General features: G+C 44.3%; 1 protein-coding gene across 3 annotated transcripts in view; it reads right to left on the bottom strand.

The window, feature by feature from the left end:
• adamts17 (ADAM metallopeptidase with thrombospondin type 1 motif, 17) overlaps positions 1 to 14347 on the bottom strand; it is a 98853-nt gene that overhangs the window by 37641 nt on the left and 46865 nt on the right. For all 3 annotated transcript variants that reach the window (XM_074623643.1, XM_074623650.1, XM_074623659.1), the window contains 4 exons: positions 12800 to 12957; positions 9719 to 9762; positions 3435 to 3540; positions 1074 to 1214 (listed from right to left, as the gene is read on the bottom strand). In XM_074623643.1, the coding sequence (XP_074479744.1) occupies positions 1074 to 1214; positions 3435 to 3540; positions 9719 to 9762; positions 12800 to 12957 (449 nt within the window). The remainder of the gene's footprint in view (positions 1 to 1073; positions 1215 to 3434; positions 3541 to 9718; positions 9763 to 12799; positions 12958 to 14347) is intronic.

The raw sequence follows: 14347 nt of genomic DNA on the forward strand, positions 1-14347 counted from the left end.
TTTTTAAGAATTTTATTCATATGTTTATTTATTTCATAATGTCTTTTATTAAGTTAATATTGAACCTGTTAAAGGGACTGTTTGTAAGTCCTAACACGTATAAATCATTGCGGGTCGGTGTCCCGTGCACAGACTCCAACACAAACTACACAGAAGCACCAAAACCTTTTGGTTGTATCTAGTGAAGCCTGTCTGTTAAACAGTGTTGGCCGCGGTCGGAGGACGCGGGGGAGACCGTAGCTTTGGTCTCCAGGACCGGAGTCTCTGCTGTACTCTGCGCCTCTGCCTGCCTTCACTCACACACCGAGCTCGATCTCACTCGCTCTCTCGCTCCACCTCTCACGTGCATGCGCGCACACTCCACACTGCAGAAGAGTTAGTTTAGCTCTGAGAATATCTAGTGAATGTACAGTGGACGTTTGTGCAGAAACAAATGCTGCAGCTCCTCCAGACCAACAGAGGTTTCCCGTGTCTTGTGAAGTGACGGGGCTCCGCAGAGAGAAACGTTATCGTCTCCGACCAAAACTCCGGTGTCTCCCCTGTTCCCTCCGGCCGCGGTCGGGAGGCCGAGGCAGGAAAAGCCAACACTAGGATCAGCACTGATTCATGGAGAGACCTTCGTCTGGTCAGCTAACATTACTGCCAAGCAGCTGAAATATAGAGTGATGTTGTGCTTTTAGCTGACGTGTGTCGCCTCACTGTGTTGATCGATGCTCGTTCATGTCTATGTAGAGCGAGCACAAGCAACAGGACGCTGACTTTCGTTGACTTAACGGCCACAGGTGTCGCTGTTAACAAGACATTCTGGATTCTTAGACACGGTCGCTTTAAAGGTATTAAAGGAAGGACAAATTTGACAAATATTTGAATGCATCATTTTACATCATGTAGGATCATTTGCACATCTGTAAACAAATAAAAAAATATCCCGGCTGAACAATGTCCTGATTGTACTTTCACACACCACTGCCCACAAAAACAGAAGATGAATGGTGAAATACAGTTCATCTTACAGCATGGGGGTATAAAAATGCCTTCAAGATGGACTTCAGGTGCATTTAGCTGTATCTCACCTGAGGAAGTTCTCGAGGTCATCACGGCTGCAGGTGGACCAGGACAGGTCACTGGGGTTTCTTCCTTTCACCCATTCACCGGACATGATGTGGGAGTGACCGGTGCAGGTGTTGTGGTCGTCATCATGGCTCATACCCATGCTGAGGACAAGACATGGACACATAGACACTGAGTAGTAAAGATGGTTCTCAAACAAGGGAGACAAACAGCCATCTTTTCAGTCTCTGTCTTTGTAGAAATATTTTGAATAATTTTTTCCAAGTTCATTAATTGATTCTTTGTGTGCATGTGAAGCTGGTCGCTTGTTTCTTCTGTTTCTTTCATGTGAAATTTCAACATGTTGGTTTGTTTTAGGTCTGTTGTTTGTTCTTTTAGGTGAAACTTCCGTCCAGTTGAGGGCTAACTACTGGGAGGATGATTGTAGTCAGTGATGGAGGTGAGCGCTATTGGTCTGTAGTGATTAAGTTCAGAGGGCCGGGTGTTCTTCGGGACAGTGCTGGTTTTTGTGGTGAACCTGGTGAGTGTTTTCACTTCCTGAAGAGCCTGTCTGGCATTCATGCTGCTAAAGTCCAGTTCTAATTTGTCCTTGTATGCTAGTTTTGCTTTCTTGATTTCATTTTTCACAGAACGGTTAATGGCTCTGAGGGGAAGCCAGTCCTTTCAATGCAGTGCTTTCTGATTTTCCTTGAGCCAAAGTTTTATGTGAGGAGTCATCCATGGTCTGGATTTGGGGTATTCTTTAACAGTTTTGGCTCGGACGGTAGTCGCCATGCAAAACTTGATGTAATCTGTGATTGTCTTGACTCTCACATTCAGATTGCTGTCAAAAATACTCCAGTTGGTGCAGCGGGGGACCCCTGCAGCTTTGTAATTGTGTCCTCCAACTACCTGTTGATGCAGTTGGTGATTGGTTTATGGCATTACAGTGCTTATGTGCATTGTGGAAACAGAAAAACAATGTTATGGTTATCGGAGCCCAGCGGTGGCTGGACATGAGCGGTGTAAGCGTTTTGTATGTTTCCATAACGCAAGTCCAAAACATTTTCTTTTCTCTTTAGGGATATCGACATAATGGTTAAAGGACAGGACGACACTGTACAGCCTGCAGCTGTTAAAATCCATTGAATGGATGTCTCCACAGCATGGTCCGCACTCCACCTCGCCTTCCCCATTTCACTGGCCCGTGTGAATGTGATTTTTGGGTGAATTTTGCGCTGTTGTATGTGTGTGTGTTTCAAACTCCGACACAGAGAGCAGAGGACAGAATCAGCCGCATTTGGTGCTTGGCGGGTGTTAATTTCGGACCCTGCAGGCATCGTACGGTACCTTCGGTACTGTAGAAAACGAGTACCGTCACATTTCTTGAATTTTGGCATCGACTTGGTACCGAAGTATCGGTTCTCCTGACACCCCTATGGCACACTCAGAAAAAGTATACGGAAGTAGAAGTGGCATAAATGCAAACAAAATGATGTAAATAGAGATGAGCAGAAGCGAATTTACTCGAGGGCAATGTTTTATTTGCGATCATTCAAATTTTTATGTATCTGTGAATGTGTAGATAGAAAAGAGCAAAATGATGAAAAGAAGATATACCTGAGTGTCTGGTAAGTTTAGAAATCAGTCTGTTTGAATTGTCACGCCAAGGTAGTGCTTGTTGTCACAGCAAACATCAGTCAGGGAACTCGTCCACTGACTGTTTGTGGTCAAAAGACACAGAAAACCTGTCCAGCAGTCAAATCCCTCCAGATAATATCCTTATACAGCTTGCTTGTGATGCTTCAGTGAGAGTCTCCAACACTGAAAAAAGCAAAGGTGTTCAACCTTCACTCCACACTGCTCACATACAGTAGCTATGGGTTTCGGAGAGCTGGGTCTGTCTGGGTCTGTGGACGTGGTGAGGTGGAACAAGGTCTATACTGAACTCCACATTGGATATACTCTCAAATATGATCCCTGTTAGTGTCTCTGATATGTCAAAGTAGGAACATATTTCCATTTGGTAGATAGATAGGGTGTGAACCAAGGAACAATTCAGTTAATTTGGCAGGTGATTTGGCCGGTGAACTGTAAAGCCAATATAGAGACCTGCATCCAAATCCCAACAGAATTAGACTGAATGAGAGACTGAAGACTAAATGAAGAGTAAATTGATGTTTAACTTAAAGTAGCTTTTTATTAGAATAATGTGTTTGCCTTATCAACATGGTACCTTGCACTTCCTCCACACTCTGGACTTGTAAACCATGAACACTTTCACAGCATTCTCAAAACAGCAACACGGACAAAACGGAGCAGTATAATAACATGATATATTGTCCAAATACACCCGTTTAAAACTTGAGGACAGTGAAACTTACTTGTGTCCCAGCTCGTGAGCAATGGTGAAGGCCAAATTGAGTCCATTGTCCTCTGCTAACACACACTTCTTCCTGGCACTGCAGACACCCCCCAGATAAGCAATACCTGTAACACAATGACATGACAGTGAGCTTAATAAGTTACAATCGTGTTGTTATGTTTGACATTAACTGATGATTTAACAAGGAACACACTGTCATACCTCCTCTCACTTCCATTCCTAGGGTGCAGGTGGCCCTTTTTGATAACACGCTACACCTCAACTGACAACCAGGTAAAATAATAGTGTCTAGATGCTAGTATGGCTCTGTGAGCAGGTAAAACTCATTGTAAAGAAAACCAAATTATTAAGTTGGATCAAAGTTGGGATCCATGTATTGTTTTTGATATGATTAGAAATAAACAGGTTTTATCAATACAGCTAGTCTTGTTGTGCAGGGAGGAGGACTTAAATTTTTTTGGCCAAGAAAAGGTCTTTTCTGCTACAGCTAGTGACTTGAAAGAAATGGAAGAAACAGGAATGCATAGTCCTGATGGGAACACTGTGAGGGGTACTGTGATTGCTATAACTGGGGACAATCTAGGGTCACACTGCATTGGAGGTTTCACTGAAAACTTCAGTAGAAGCAGATATTGTTGCAGGTATTGCCTCATAGACCGGGAAACCTTCCAGCGAACACCCACAAAATCAGGTACTGTTAGATTAGTAGAGACTTAGAACAACTGTGTGGCACAGGCGTCATTACATCAGGAAATTACCAGTGGGGTCAAGTTTGACTCAGTTTTCAAACAGCTGAAGTATTATCATGTTTGCCAGCCAGGCCTCCCTCCCTGTTTGGGTCATGACCTGTTTGAAAGGATTGTTTCTGTTGCTCTTGCTATGTACATAAAGCACTTGGTGACAATTGAGAAACAGTTCACTTATTGCCAGCTAAACAGGATAATGGCAAACTTCCCATACAAGGGCAGTGATGCTAACAACAAACCATGTGAGGTAAGACCGGATGGGGAAAAGCTCGGAGGGCATGCTGCTCAAAACTGGTGCCTCTTGCGTCTCCTTCCTGTAATGGTTGGAGAAAGGATCAAAACTCCACTCGAAGACGATGTTTGGCAGTTGTGTCTCAAGCTAAGGGAGGTTGTTGATCTGATATGTGCGCCCAAGATCCATACCAACCAAGTAGCATATTTTACGATTTTTATTGAGGAATACCTACAACTAAGAAGCACTTTGTTCCCAGGAAAACTGCTAAAAGCCAAACACCATTACCTTGTGTGCTATCCGGAGCTCATCCTCCATTTTGGTCCACTATTCGATTGTGGACATTGTGCTTTGGAAGCAAGCACAGCTATTTTAAGCAGTGTGCAAGGAAACTGCATAACTTTAAAAATCATTTTGTGTGTTACAGGTAAAAGACAAAACAAATAATGGACTCCACTGAGAGTGCCATACAGGCTGCGCTACCACAGCTAGATAGAGAGAAACTGGAAACAGTGGTTGGTGAGTTGGTGTCCAATTTAGGTGTGGGAGGGCCAGATGATCTACAGTTCATTGGAGAGGAAGATGTTACACATCTGCTCACACCCATTCAGTGCAGAAAAAGTATTTAATCCTTCAAAAGGGGCAAGAATGTCAGTATAGCTCCGGCCAGACATCGTCTCATGGTCTGCAGTGGAGAGAAGGGTCCTCATCATTGAGCTTACCATCCCCTGGGAAGAGGGCATGACAGCAGCCCACGAAAGGAAACATTTAAAGTACTCAGAGCTGGCGGCGGAATGCCAAGAGGCTGGCTAGAAAGCAAAGGTTTATCCCGTGGAGGTCGGATGCCAGGGCTTTGTCAGCAAAGCAGTAGTCCAACTGCTCCGTGGTGCTGGCATGACGGGGTCAAACCTGCAGAAAGCTGCGAAGGAGCTAGGAGAGGAGGCAGAGAAAGCCAGCTACTGGCTGTTGCTCCAGAGGAAAGACAGTAATTGGGTCCAACACCCCTGTAAAGGCAGCTGCAGGGGGTGGCGGGGAGACATCCCCAATACGCCACTGCCCCCCGCCGGGAGATGTATTGGCATATGGAGTGAAACATCAGTGAACGGCGGTTTCCAGCTGACGACCCTGCAGCTGACCTGACCAAATGGCACTGGTGGAGGTGCGACAGGCTGAAATGCCAAAGCAGGAAACAACACCTCACCTGTACAATGATCTAGCTGCATTTTTATATCTCATGTATATGTAAATGTTGATTATATCTTGATGAAAATTAATCCATTAATACTGAAACACATGTTCTCACTATTAAGGTATCAACTATACTTTTCGTTCTCTGCTTTTATTGATTTGTATGCAGATCCAAGAAGTCCCCAGTGGACCACCTCTTCACCTGAAGCTTCACCTGTTGCTTCCTCCAGCACTGTGTCTTCTCCCTGCCAAATAACCAGTAGTGTAAAAAAGGCCATGCCTCTGTGCATGCCTCCTCCTACTAACTCTTGTTCTTGAGCATGCGCTGTACATGTGCCACCAGTGTGCATGTCTCCTCCCCCAATCACCTGTGCCCGATCATGCACTGTGCATGTGCCACCAGTGTGCCCGCACTGAACAGACTCCCCAATACAGCACTGAGAGTGAAACACAATTGAGGAGAGGACGGCTGGACTTTGGACATTTCTTTTCGTATGCGTCCATGCAAATATGAGTTTGTTATGTTTAATGTATTTATATGAGACTGACATAATAATAATTAGTAACTCTGTATGTAAGCCTTTTTCTTTGTAGATGTTATTATTTTAGGCTCACTTTTTGTTGCTAATGTTTATTCACTATTAGTCCTAATCACTCTACTGTTGTGTTTTGTTGTTACAGAACCACACACTATTGTTTTTTTTGCTTTATCTGCTGAGATAAACAGCCGTAACCATACACGTGGACTCCGCATCTTATTCTTCTACAATCACACCTGAGCATGAAATAGTGTCCTGACTCGACACCCTGAAGCGTTTGCTGCCACACCTACTGATTTATAAGAACACACACATTCTCTCACACAAGTAGGTATGAGAACAGCATTTGGTTGGACAGGTTCCAGATGCCATGGGAAAAAAATGAGGCCCACTCTCAAAAGAGCCATTGATGCTGGTGAGAGGCCACTGGCAGAAGATGTTGAATTGATGACACATGTTGAAAGTCACTGTCGATTCCACGAGAGAACACTCCTTGAAGCTGACACGCAAACACTGCACAGCAGTAGCAAAAGCTATAACCCAGAAGTATCCAGGTAGCTTTTTAGATAAAACTGAGGAGGGAGAAATAATTGGATGCGGATACTTCAGTTTACTGAATCAGCTCAAGACCAGAGTTGAGTATGTCAATAGAGGCAACACACTCTCCCATCTGGGGAAGCTCAGACGCTCTCAGACAAGTGATGATGACTAGCCGTCAACTGCCAAACGTGCTAGAATTGGTAGTTATGGGTGTATTAGTTGGCAGCCACAGGAGTACCCAGATGGGGAAACCTCAGCATCACTTGAAGAAAAGAGGAAAGAGATGGTGGATCTATTCAGTCAAGAGGGGCTAAAGGCAACTGAGAGAGGGAAGGTAAAGGAGCTAATGACAATCACATATACAAAACAGGGAGAGGACCTGAATGCAGACCCACCCCCCAGCATTCTGGACATAAGTAAGAAGTGGCCATTTCTCCTGTCTTGGAAGTTCTTACTTTCCCATTTCACCACCCTCACTGGTGTTGAACTGTACGCAAGACTGAATGAAGACTTGGACAAAAAGGGGAAGAGGCTCTTGGAGTTCTTCAGAAGGTCAGCTGATGAAGTGGAGGAAGAATGTCAAAGCAGTCCTGAAAGAAGACTTGAAGGAGGACTGAGAGGGCACCGATGGTCTTGCAGCGATGCTGGTCATGATGACACATTTCAAAGAAGCAGAGAACGCCCTTTTTCTCCTTGCTGATGTAATTTTTTTGTCACTATTTGTCTCGTAGAACTCCAGTTGTAAAGGTACTTATTAGTTGTGAACACTTGACACATGACAAGAGAGCAGTATTTCAACCTCCTCACAATTCCTTTTTTTGTCTTGTAGAGTAGGCACCACATAGGTGCCATCTTTGGTTTATCAGATGTTGGGGCAATGATCAAATTGTTAAAATGTATAATTTCAATCTAACTTTTTATTGTGTAGGTAATCTTTCTGTAATAAATGCACTCTACCCTGCAATCAAATAGGTTTGTGTATACACATTTGCATTCATCTGCACTCTAACTAGGGCCCCTAAAATATGCTTTTATGTTTTTAATGTATTGCTTGTTACTGCACATTATTGACAGATGATCATACTGAAACCAGGCTGAAGAAAAAGGAAATTACCTTTAAACCTAAGAAGTAAAAACTGCAGACTACAGTTACAGACTAATTGCTTGGAGTTTTTCTTTGCCTTTGTTAATCTAAATTCTAATAATCCTAGGCGACTACAACTCCTGCCGATGCTGAGGCATGTTTTGAACGGGCACTACACTAGGACAGTATAAAGCAACTGAGAACAACGGACACTGTAAGACTCCCTCATATTCATTTAAATATAAATCCAAATTGATTTATTTCGTTCCTGCTTTAACCACAATAACGCAAATTTTTTAAATTCTGTTTTAAATGCATTTGCTGGCTGGGGAGGGTTTCATTAAATTAGTTAAATTAAGTTTCAGGGATTATTTTGTATTTTGTTTGCTGTTGTTGCTAAAACCATAAGATTTGCAGCAGAAAGATATTGCGCCAGACACAGACATTGTTCTGCACCTCTCTTCCCACCTGTGCTGCTTGTTGTGCTACCATGAAAATATGGCCTGAAATGTTTTTCTGTGGACTCTTATATATATGTGTATGTATCTTTGTGAGGATCACTTTGCGTTTTAAAGCTTAGGAGTGAGGCCAGTCCTTACTTCTTCAAAGGGTTGAGAGTTAAGACTTGGCTTTAGGTCTGTGGTTAGAAACGCCAAAAGTGCAAAGTCAGCTAAGGGGGTCTGTGGGCATTCCCCCACCCCTGGAATTTCTTTTTTTAAATGGTGAAATTTGGGGTATTCTGGTATATTCATGGCAATGATTTTTATCCCCGGCAAAGGCTCCAATTTATATAAAATAATATTTACCTTCAAAAAGTGTACAACTGTGAAGGAATCCTATTTCTCTCCTTACTGAACAAAATACATGCACTTATTTTAACTATCCAACTATATTTTAGAATATAAACAATACAAATGTCAGTAGCAACTATCTTTATCAACTTTAAAGGCCTTGGCTATATGCCAGTGTATATGGCAATTACTTCTGTAATTGTTGTATCTAATTCTGCATTTGCGTTTAAAGCTGCTTGAAATCAGCAGGGATAAGGAGTTGTTTGTTTTTTCCTTGTCACCATGGTGATCGGCACATCTGGTTGATGCCATTGAATGGAATGTGCTTTACGCATGTTGGATGTGTTTCCATTCATATCCCCTACTACGGTGGAGCAACCACGCCGGCACACCGTCCTCGTCTTATACATAACTCTCTCCGTTGCTGTTGTAGCTGACAGGGAACCCACAAGTGGGTCTTCCAGCTTCAATGAGTGTGTGTGTGTGTGTGTGTGTGTGTGTGTTGTTGGAAATATATCATGATATAACTGTTGTTGTGTAACAAACTTAATTATGTTGGGAGTTTAGCGAGTTTGGTGTTAACTACTAGGCTTAGACTGTCTACAGATAAGTGACTGATGTAAGACGAGGCAAGAATGATCACATGAATGATCTCGTGATGAAATGCTGAGTGGGCCGGTAAAAGAAACAGCTACAAAGCGGATGGGGGAAGGGACAGGATGTTTGATGCAGACAATGTTGTGTAAGATGGAGTCAGATGTAGGTAGACACGAAGATGTATTGTGACATAGGATGGAAAAGTACTGGGTCTGCAGAAAGCCTGACCCCTCCCCCAGGGTTCGTCAGCTAATGTGTATAAAGGTAAACGTATAGCAAAGCTCGGGGTTCATTCACTGCGAACTGAACACTGTATTACATGGTATCAGGGACACATTGATGAATCCAGAACTTCTGTAATAACTCTGTGCAACTTTGATGAATATATCTGCGGAATAAATTGATACTGATGTAACCTAATTTGCAATCTTTTATGATTTTAACTCTGAGCTTGCAGCTGCCTAGAAGATAAACCAACACGCATGAAGGTGACGATTCTCTGAGGGAGAATTCCTTCAGTGTGTGTGTGTATGTGTGAGAGAGAGAGAGACATAGTGGTACTCACCCACGGTGTCACAGGGTTCGTCTTTATGAACGCAGAAATCGGTCCTGAAAGAGCAACAAGAGCAAATTAACTCAGTCTATCTTTAATATTTTTACTATAACTGCATTGATACCAGCACAGATATTTATTCTGCTTAACGGCAGTGTTAAAGTGGCAGTAGGCAATATCTTTTTGACATCGTTGGGCAAAAAATCCATAAGAACCTTTCAGCATATTGTAATTCAAGTGTGTGAATCCACAAAAAATAATGTGGCCTAACGTGTTTGAGGTGCCATGAGACAAAATGCCCCCAAAAATAGTTTCAGCCATTACAAATGGTCATAGACCTTCTCCCAAATGGCGACGCCAGATGATCCGCGTGCTGGTGGATGAAATTAGAAAGTATGTCTCCAACCCTTCTCGCTCCCAGTGCTGCAGTTTGTCAAAGCATTGTTACCCTTACTGACAACAATCAGGCCATGATAAATCAGATCGGTCTCCTCTCCAATCAAGTGGCAGCTCTCACAGCTCAACTCTCCCAGGCAGCGATTACTCAGCCCGCTCCCCCCCCCTCCACCTCAGTCTCCATCTCCTGCAGCAGCTGGTCCAGTTTCAAACCCCACTCCTGCTTTTCGTGAGCCTTTCATTCCTGCCCCTGAAAGATATGATGGAGATCTGGGCTCCTGCAGAGCTTTTCTAACTCAGTGTTCATTAGTGTCTGGAGAGCAGCCCCTCTCCTATGCCACTGACCGATCCCGCATAGCTTATCTAATCAACTCCATGACAGGATCTGCTCGTGCCTTGTGATCTGCAGTGTCGGAGAGCCAGTCAGCTCTGTGTTTTTCCTATGATGCAATCATCACAGACATGCAGAAAGTTTTTGATCACCCAGTTTGAGGTAAAAACGCTGCTTAACGTCAGATGGAGATCGAGACCTAGCCTTTAGACACCTCTATTGATGCCAAAGCTCTTAATGGTAAACTGCTAGCTCGGATTGCTGACCAAACCGTTCCCATTATTCTCCGTTTATCTGGAAATCGTCAAGAAAGAATCAATCTTCACGTCATGGACTGTCCTCAAACCCCCTCTGGTCCCTCGGAATTCCCTGGCTTCAACAGCACAATCCCCACATAGACTGGGCTGCAGGTAAAATAATCTCCTGAAGCACATTATGTCTTTCTAACTGTTTGCATTCTGCCCTTGTCCCCACCTTCACTGAGACACAGATTCCGCTTGAGCCCCCCGACCTCTCCCTGATCCCAGTAGAGTATCATGACCATGCCCCAGTCTTTAGCAAACATCATGCCCCGTCTCTGCCACCTCATCGCCTCTACGACTGTGCCATAGACCTGCAGTCTGGTGCTCGCCTTCCCAACAGCCGTCTCTACAACCTCTCCCGACCAGAGAATGACGCCATGGAGAAGTATATTCAGAACTCCCCTTGCGGCTGGAATCATTCGTCCCACCTCCTATCCGGTAGGCGCTGGTTTCTTTTTTGTGGGCAAGAAAGATGGAACCCATAGGCCCTGCATTGACTTTAGAGGTCTAAACAATATAACAGTTAAAAACAAATATCCATTACCTTTAGTAAGTTCTGCATTTGCCCCTCTCCATGGAGCCACTGTTTTCACCAAACTGGACCTGCGCAACGCGTACCATCTGGTCCGCATCCGTGACGGTGATGAATGGAAGACGGCTTTTAACACTCCCCTAGGACATTTTGACTATCTGGTAATGCCTTCTGGTTTGACTAATGCCCCTGCTGTGTTCCAGGCCCTAGTAAATGATGGCCTCCGGGACATGCTCAACAGATTTGTTTTTGTTTAATTGGATGACATACTGATTTTCTCCAAGACCCCCTCTGAGCACAAGCAGCATGTGCGCTTGGTCCTTCAGCGTCTCTTGGAGAATAAATTGTTTGTAAAGGCTGGAAAATGTGAATTTCATGTCCCTGAAATCTCTTTTCTTGGCGATATTGTTGCTCAGGGAGAGGTGCAAATGGACCCAGCCAAGGTTTCAGTGGTAAACTGCTGCAACGCTTCTCGGGGTTTGCAAACTTTTACCGGAGGTTCAATAGGAACTACAGCTGCCTCGCTGACCCCTTCCCTGCTCTCACCTCCATATCGTCCCCCTTCTGCTGGACCTCAGAGGCCGAAGCCTGTTTCAAGGAGCTCAAGTGCTGTTTTGCCTCCGCTCCCATTCTGGTCCAACCTGACCCAACACATCAATTCATCGTGGAGGTGGATGCTTCTGAGTGCCACTGTCTGGAGGGCACGAAGCAGCATTTTGTGGTATGGACTGATCACAGAAACCTCTCATACATCCAATCTGCTAAGCGTCTTAACTCCAGGCAAGCCAGGTGGGCTTTGTATTTTGGAAGATTTAACTTCACTCTTACCTACCGCCCAGGTTCCCACAACACCAAGCCAGATGCCATGTCACGCCAGTTCTCTGAAGATCCCAGTTCAGACCAGTTCAGACCAGTTCATGGATAACCCCCTGCATTCCCCTGACCAAGAGACTCACCATCCTAATTAAGTATTGTAAATAAATTCTTCATTGCATCTATTACCTGCCTCAGTCTCTGTGTTCTGCACTTGGGTTCACTAAACTAGCCACGCCTAACACTTTCACTGTCTGTTGTTGCTGCGAACGGCGCGCGTTAAAAAATAGGAGAGACCTCGAATCTCTAGAAGAAGAGATGCAGCTGACACGCAGCTGAGCCGCGTGCGGACTGTGTGGCTGCTCTAACCTGTTCACATGGACGCCGAAATAAAAAACAACAGGTTCCATAGTCGCCACGCGGTCCTGACGTTTCCTGTGTGGACACGCCGTAAGACTGCCTTACTGTAAAGCTTTTTAAAGTAATGTTAGCCTGTCACCCAAGTGAGGCAGCGGAGGAACTAACACATCAACGTCAACTCTACGACCTAGTTTAGGATTAGATTAGGTGTGCAGTGATCATGAATGAATGTCTATGTTAGTTCATTCAAACTAACAGTAAAGACGAAAGCAGCTGTCCAAGCAAGAGGGCAGAGACCACATTTAATACATTCATCATGCATTACCAGTCATTCATTCGAGGAAGTATTGGCTACATACCTGGTGACCAGCACAGCAGTGTCCACTGGTGGAATGTCATCCCTTCCACCAGCAACGTGGTTGCTGCCGAGGTAGCGCAGCCCCCCAAACTCTCGATACTGCCAATGACAGAAGCTCTCCAGAGACCTTTCTCCATGCTGTCCCACCTTTAGCTTTTCCTGAAGAACAGATACAGAGCAGATTAACTTCATTCTGTCCTGGTACTTTGTCATTATGTTTCCTTTTTGCTTTAACGCTTCCATTAATGTTCTGCACTATTTGAATACACTAACAACCAGGCAAAAAGTCAGTTAAAGTTAGTAACATTTCATCATGGCTTGTCAGAGAATTCCAAAAGAAGAAATAACACAATTTCATATGTACACTATATTTAACAACTATTTGATAAAACAATTGCATTTTGACAATTCTTCAATTCTATAAACATAATGCAGGAATTTCCACTTTCTCTAAATAGTCCTATTTCCTCGTATATTTTGTAATGGTACATATCAACAGTGCTGGTTGATCCAATTCCTGTCAGGAGAAGGGTTTGAAACTGAGAGGAAAACAAGACTACAGCCATGCTAGCGGCTCTCTGAGGCTGTAGGTACTTGGACATAGCTGTGTTTGGAGCTGAATGCCAAAATGCTCACATGACAATGCTAACACGCTGATGCTAAGCAGGTATAGTGTTTTGCATGTTTATTGTATTAGTTTGGTGTGTTAAAGGGACTCTATGTAAGAATCAGAAATGTCTTGTTAACAGCGACTCCTGTGGCCGTTAAGTCAACGAAAGTCAGCGTCGGGCTCGCGCTTGTGCTCGCTCTACATAGACATGAACGAGCATCGCTCAAAACAGTGAGGCGACACACGTCAGCTAAAAGCACAATATCACTCTATATTTCACCTGCTTGGCAGTAATGTTAGCTGACCAGACGAAGGTCTCTCCATGAATCAATGCTGATCCTAGTGTTGGCTTTTCCTGCCTCAGCCTCCCGACCGCGGCCGGAGGGAACAGGGGAGACACCGGAGTTTTGGTCGGAGACGATAACGTTTCTCGCTGCGGAGCCCCGTCACTTCTCAAGACACGGGAAACCTCTGTTGGTCTGGAGGAGCTGCAGCAGTTATTTCTAGACAACCTAGATATTCTCAGAGCTAAACTAACTCTTCTGCATTGTGTAGAGATGGAGCGAGAGAGAGAGTGAGAACGAGCGCGGTGTGTGAGTGAAGGCAGGCAGAGGAGCAGAATACAGCAGAGACTCCGGTTCTGGAGACCAAAGCTACGGTCTCCCCTGTGTCTTCTTACCGCGGTCGGGAGGCCGAAGCAGGAAGAGTCAACACTGTTTAACAGACGGGCTTCACTAGATAGAACTTTGCGATTTTGGTGCTTCCGTGTAGTTTGTGTTGGAGTCTGAGTCTGAACAGCATAGCCACATGTGAGCGCGCATGGAACACCGACCCGCAATGATTTATACATGTAAGAAGTTACAAACAGTCCCTTTAACATGCTAACATTGAGCACAAACAAATTTAACAAATAGCAGTAAACACAAAGTACAGGTGAGG

Source organism: Sebastes fasciatus, chromosome 2 (assembly GCF_043250625.1).
Source record: "Sebastes fasciatus isolate fSebFas1 chromosome 2, fSebFas1.pri, whole genome shotgun sequence".
NCBI lineage: Eukaryota > Metazoa > Chordata > Actinopteri > Perciformes > Sebastidae > Sebastes > Sebastes fasciatus.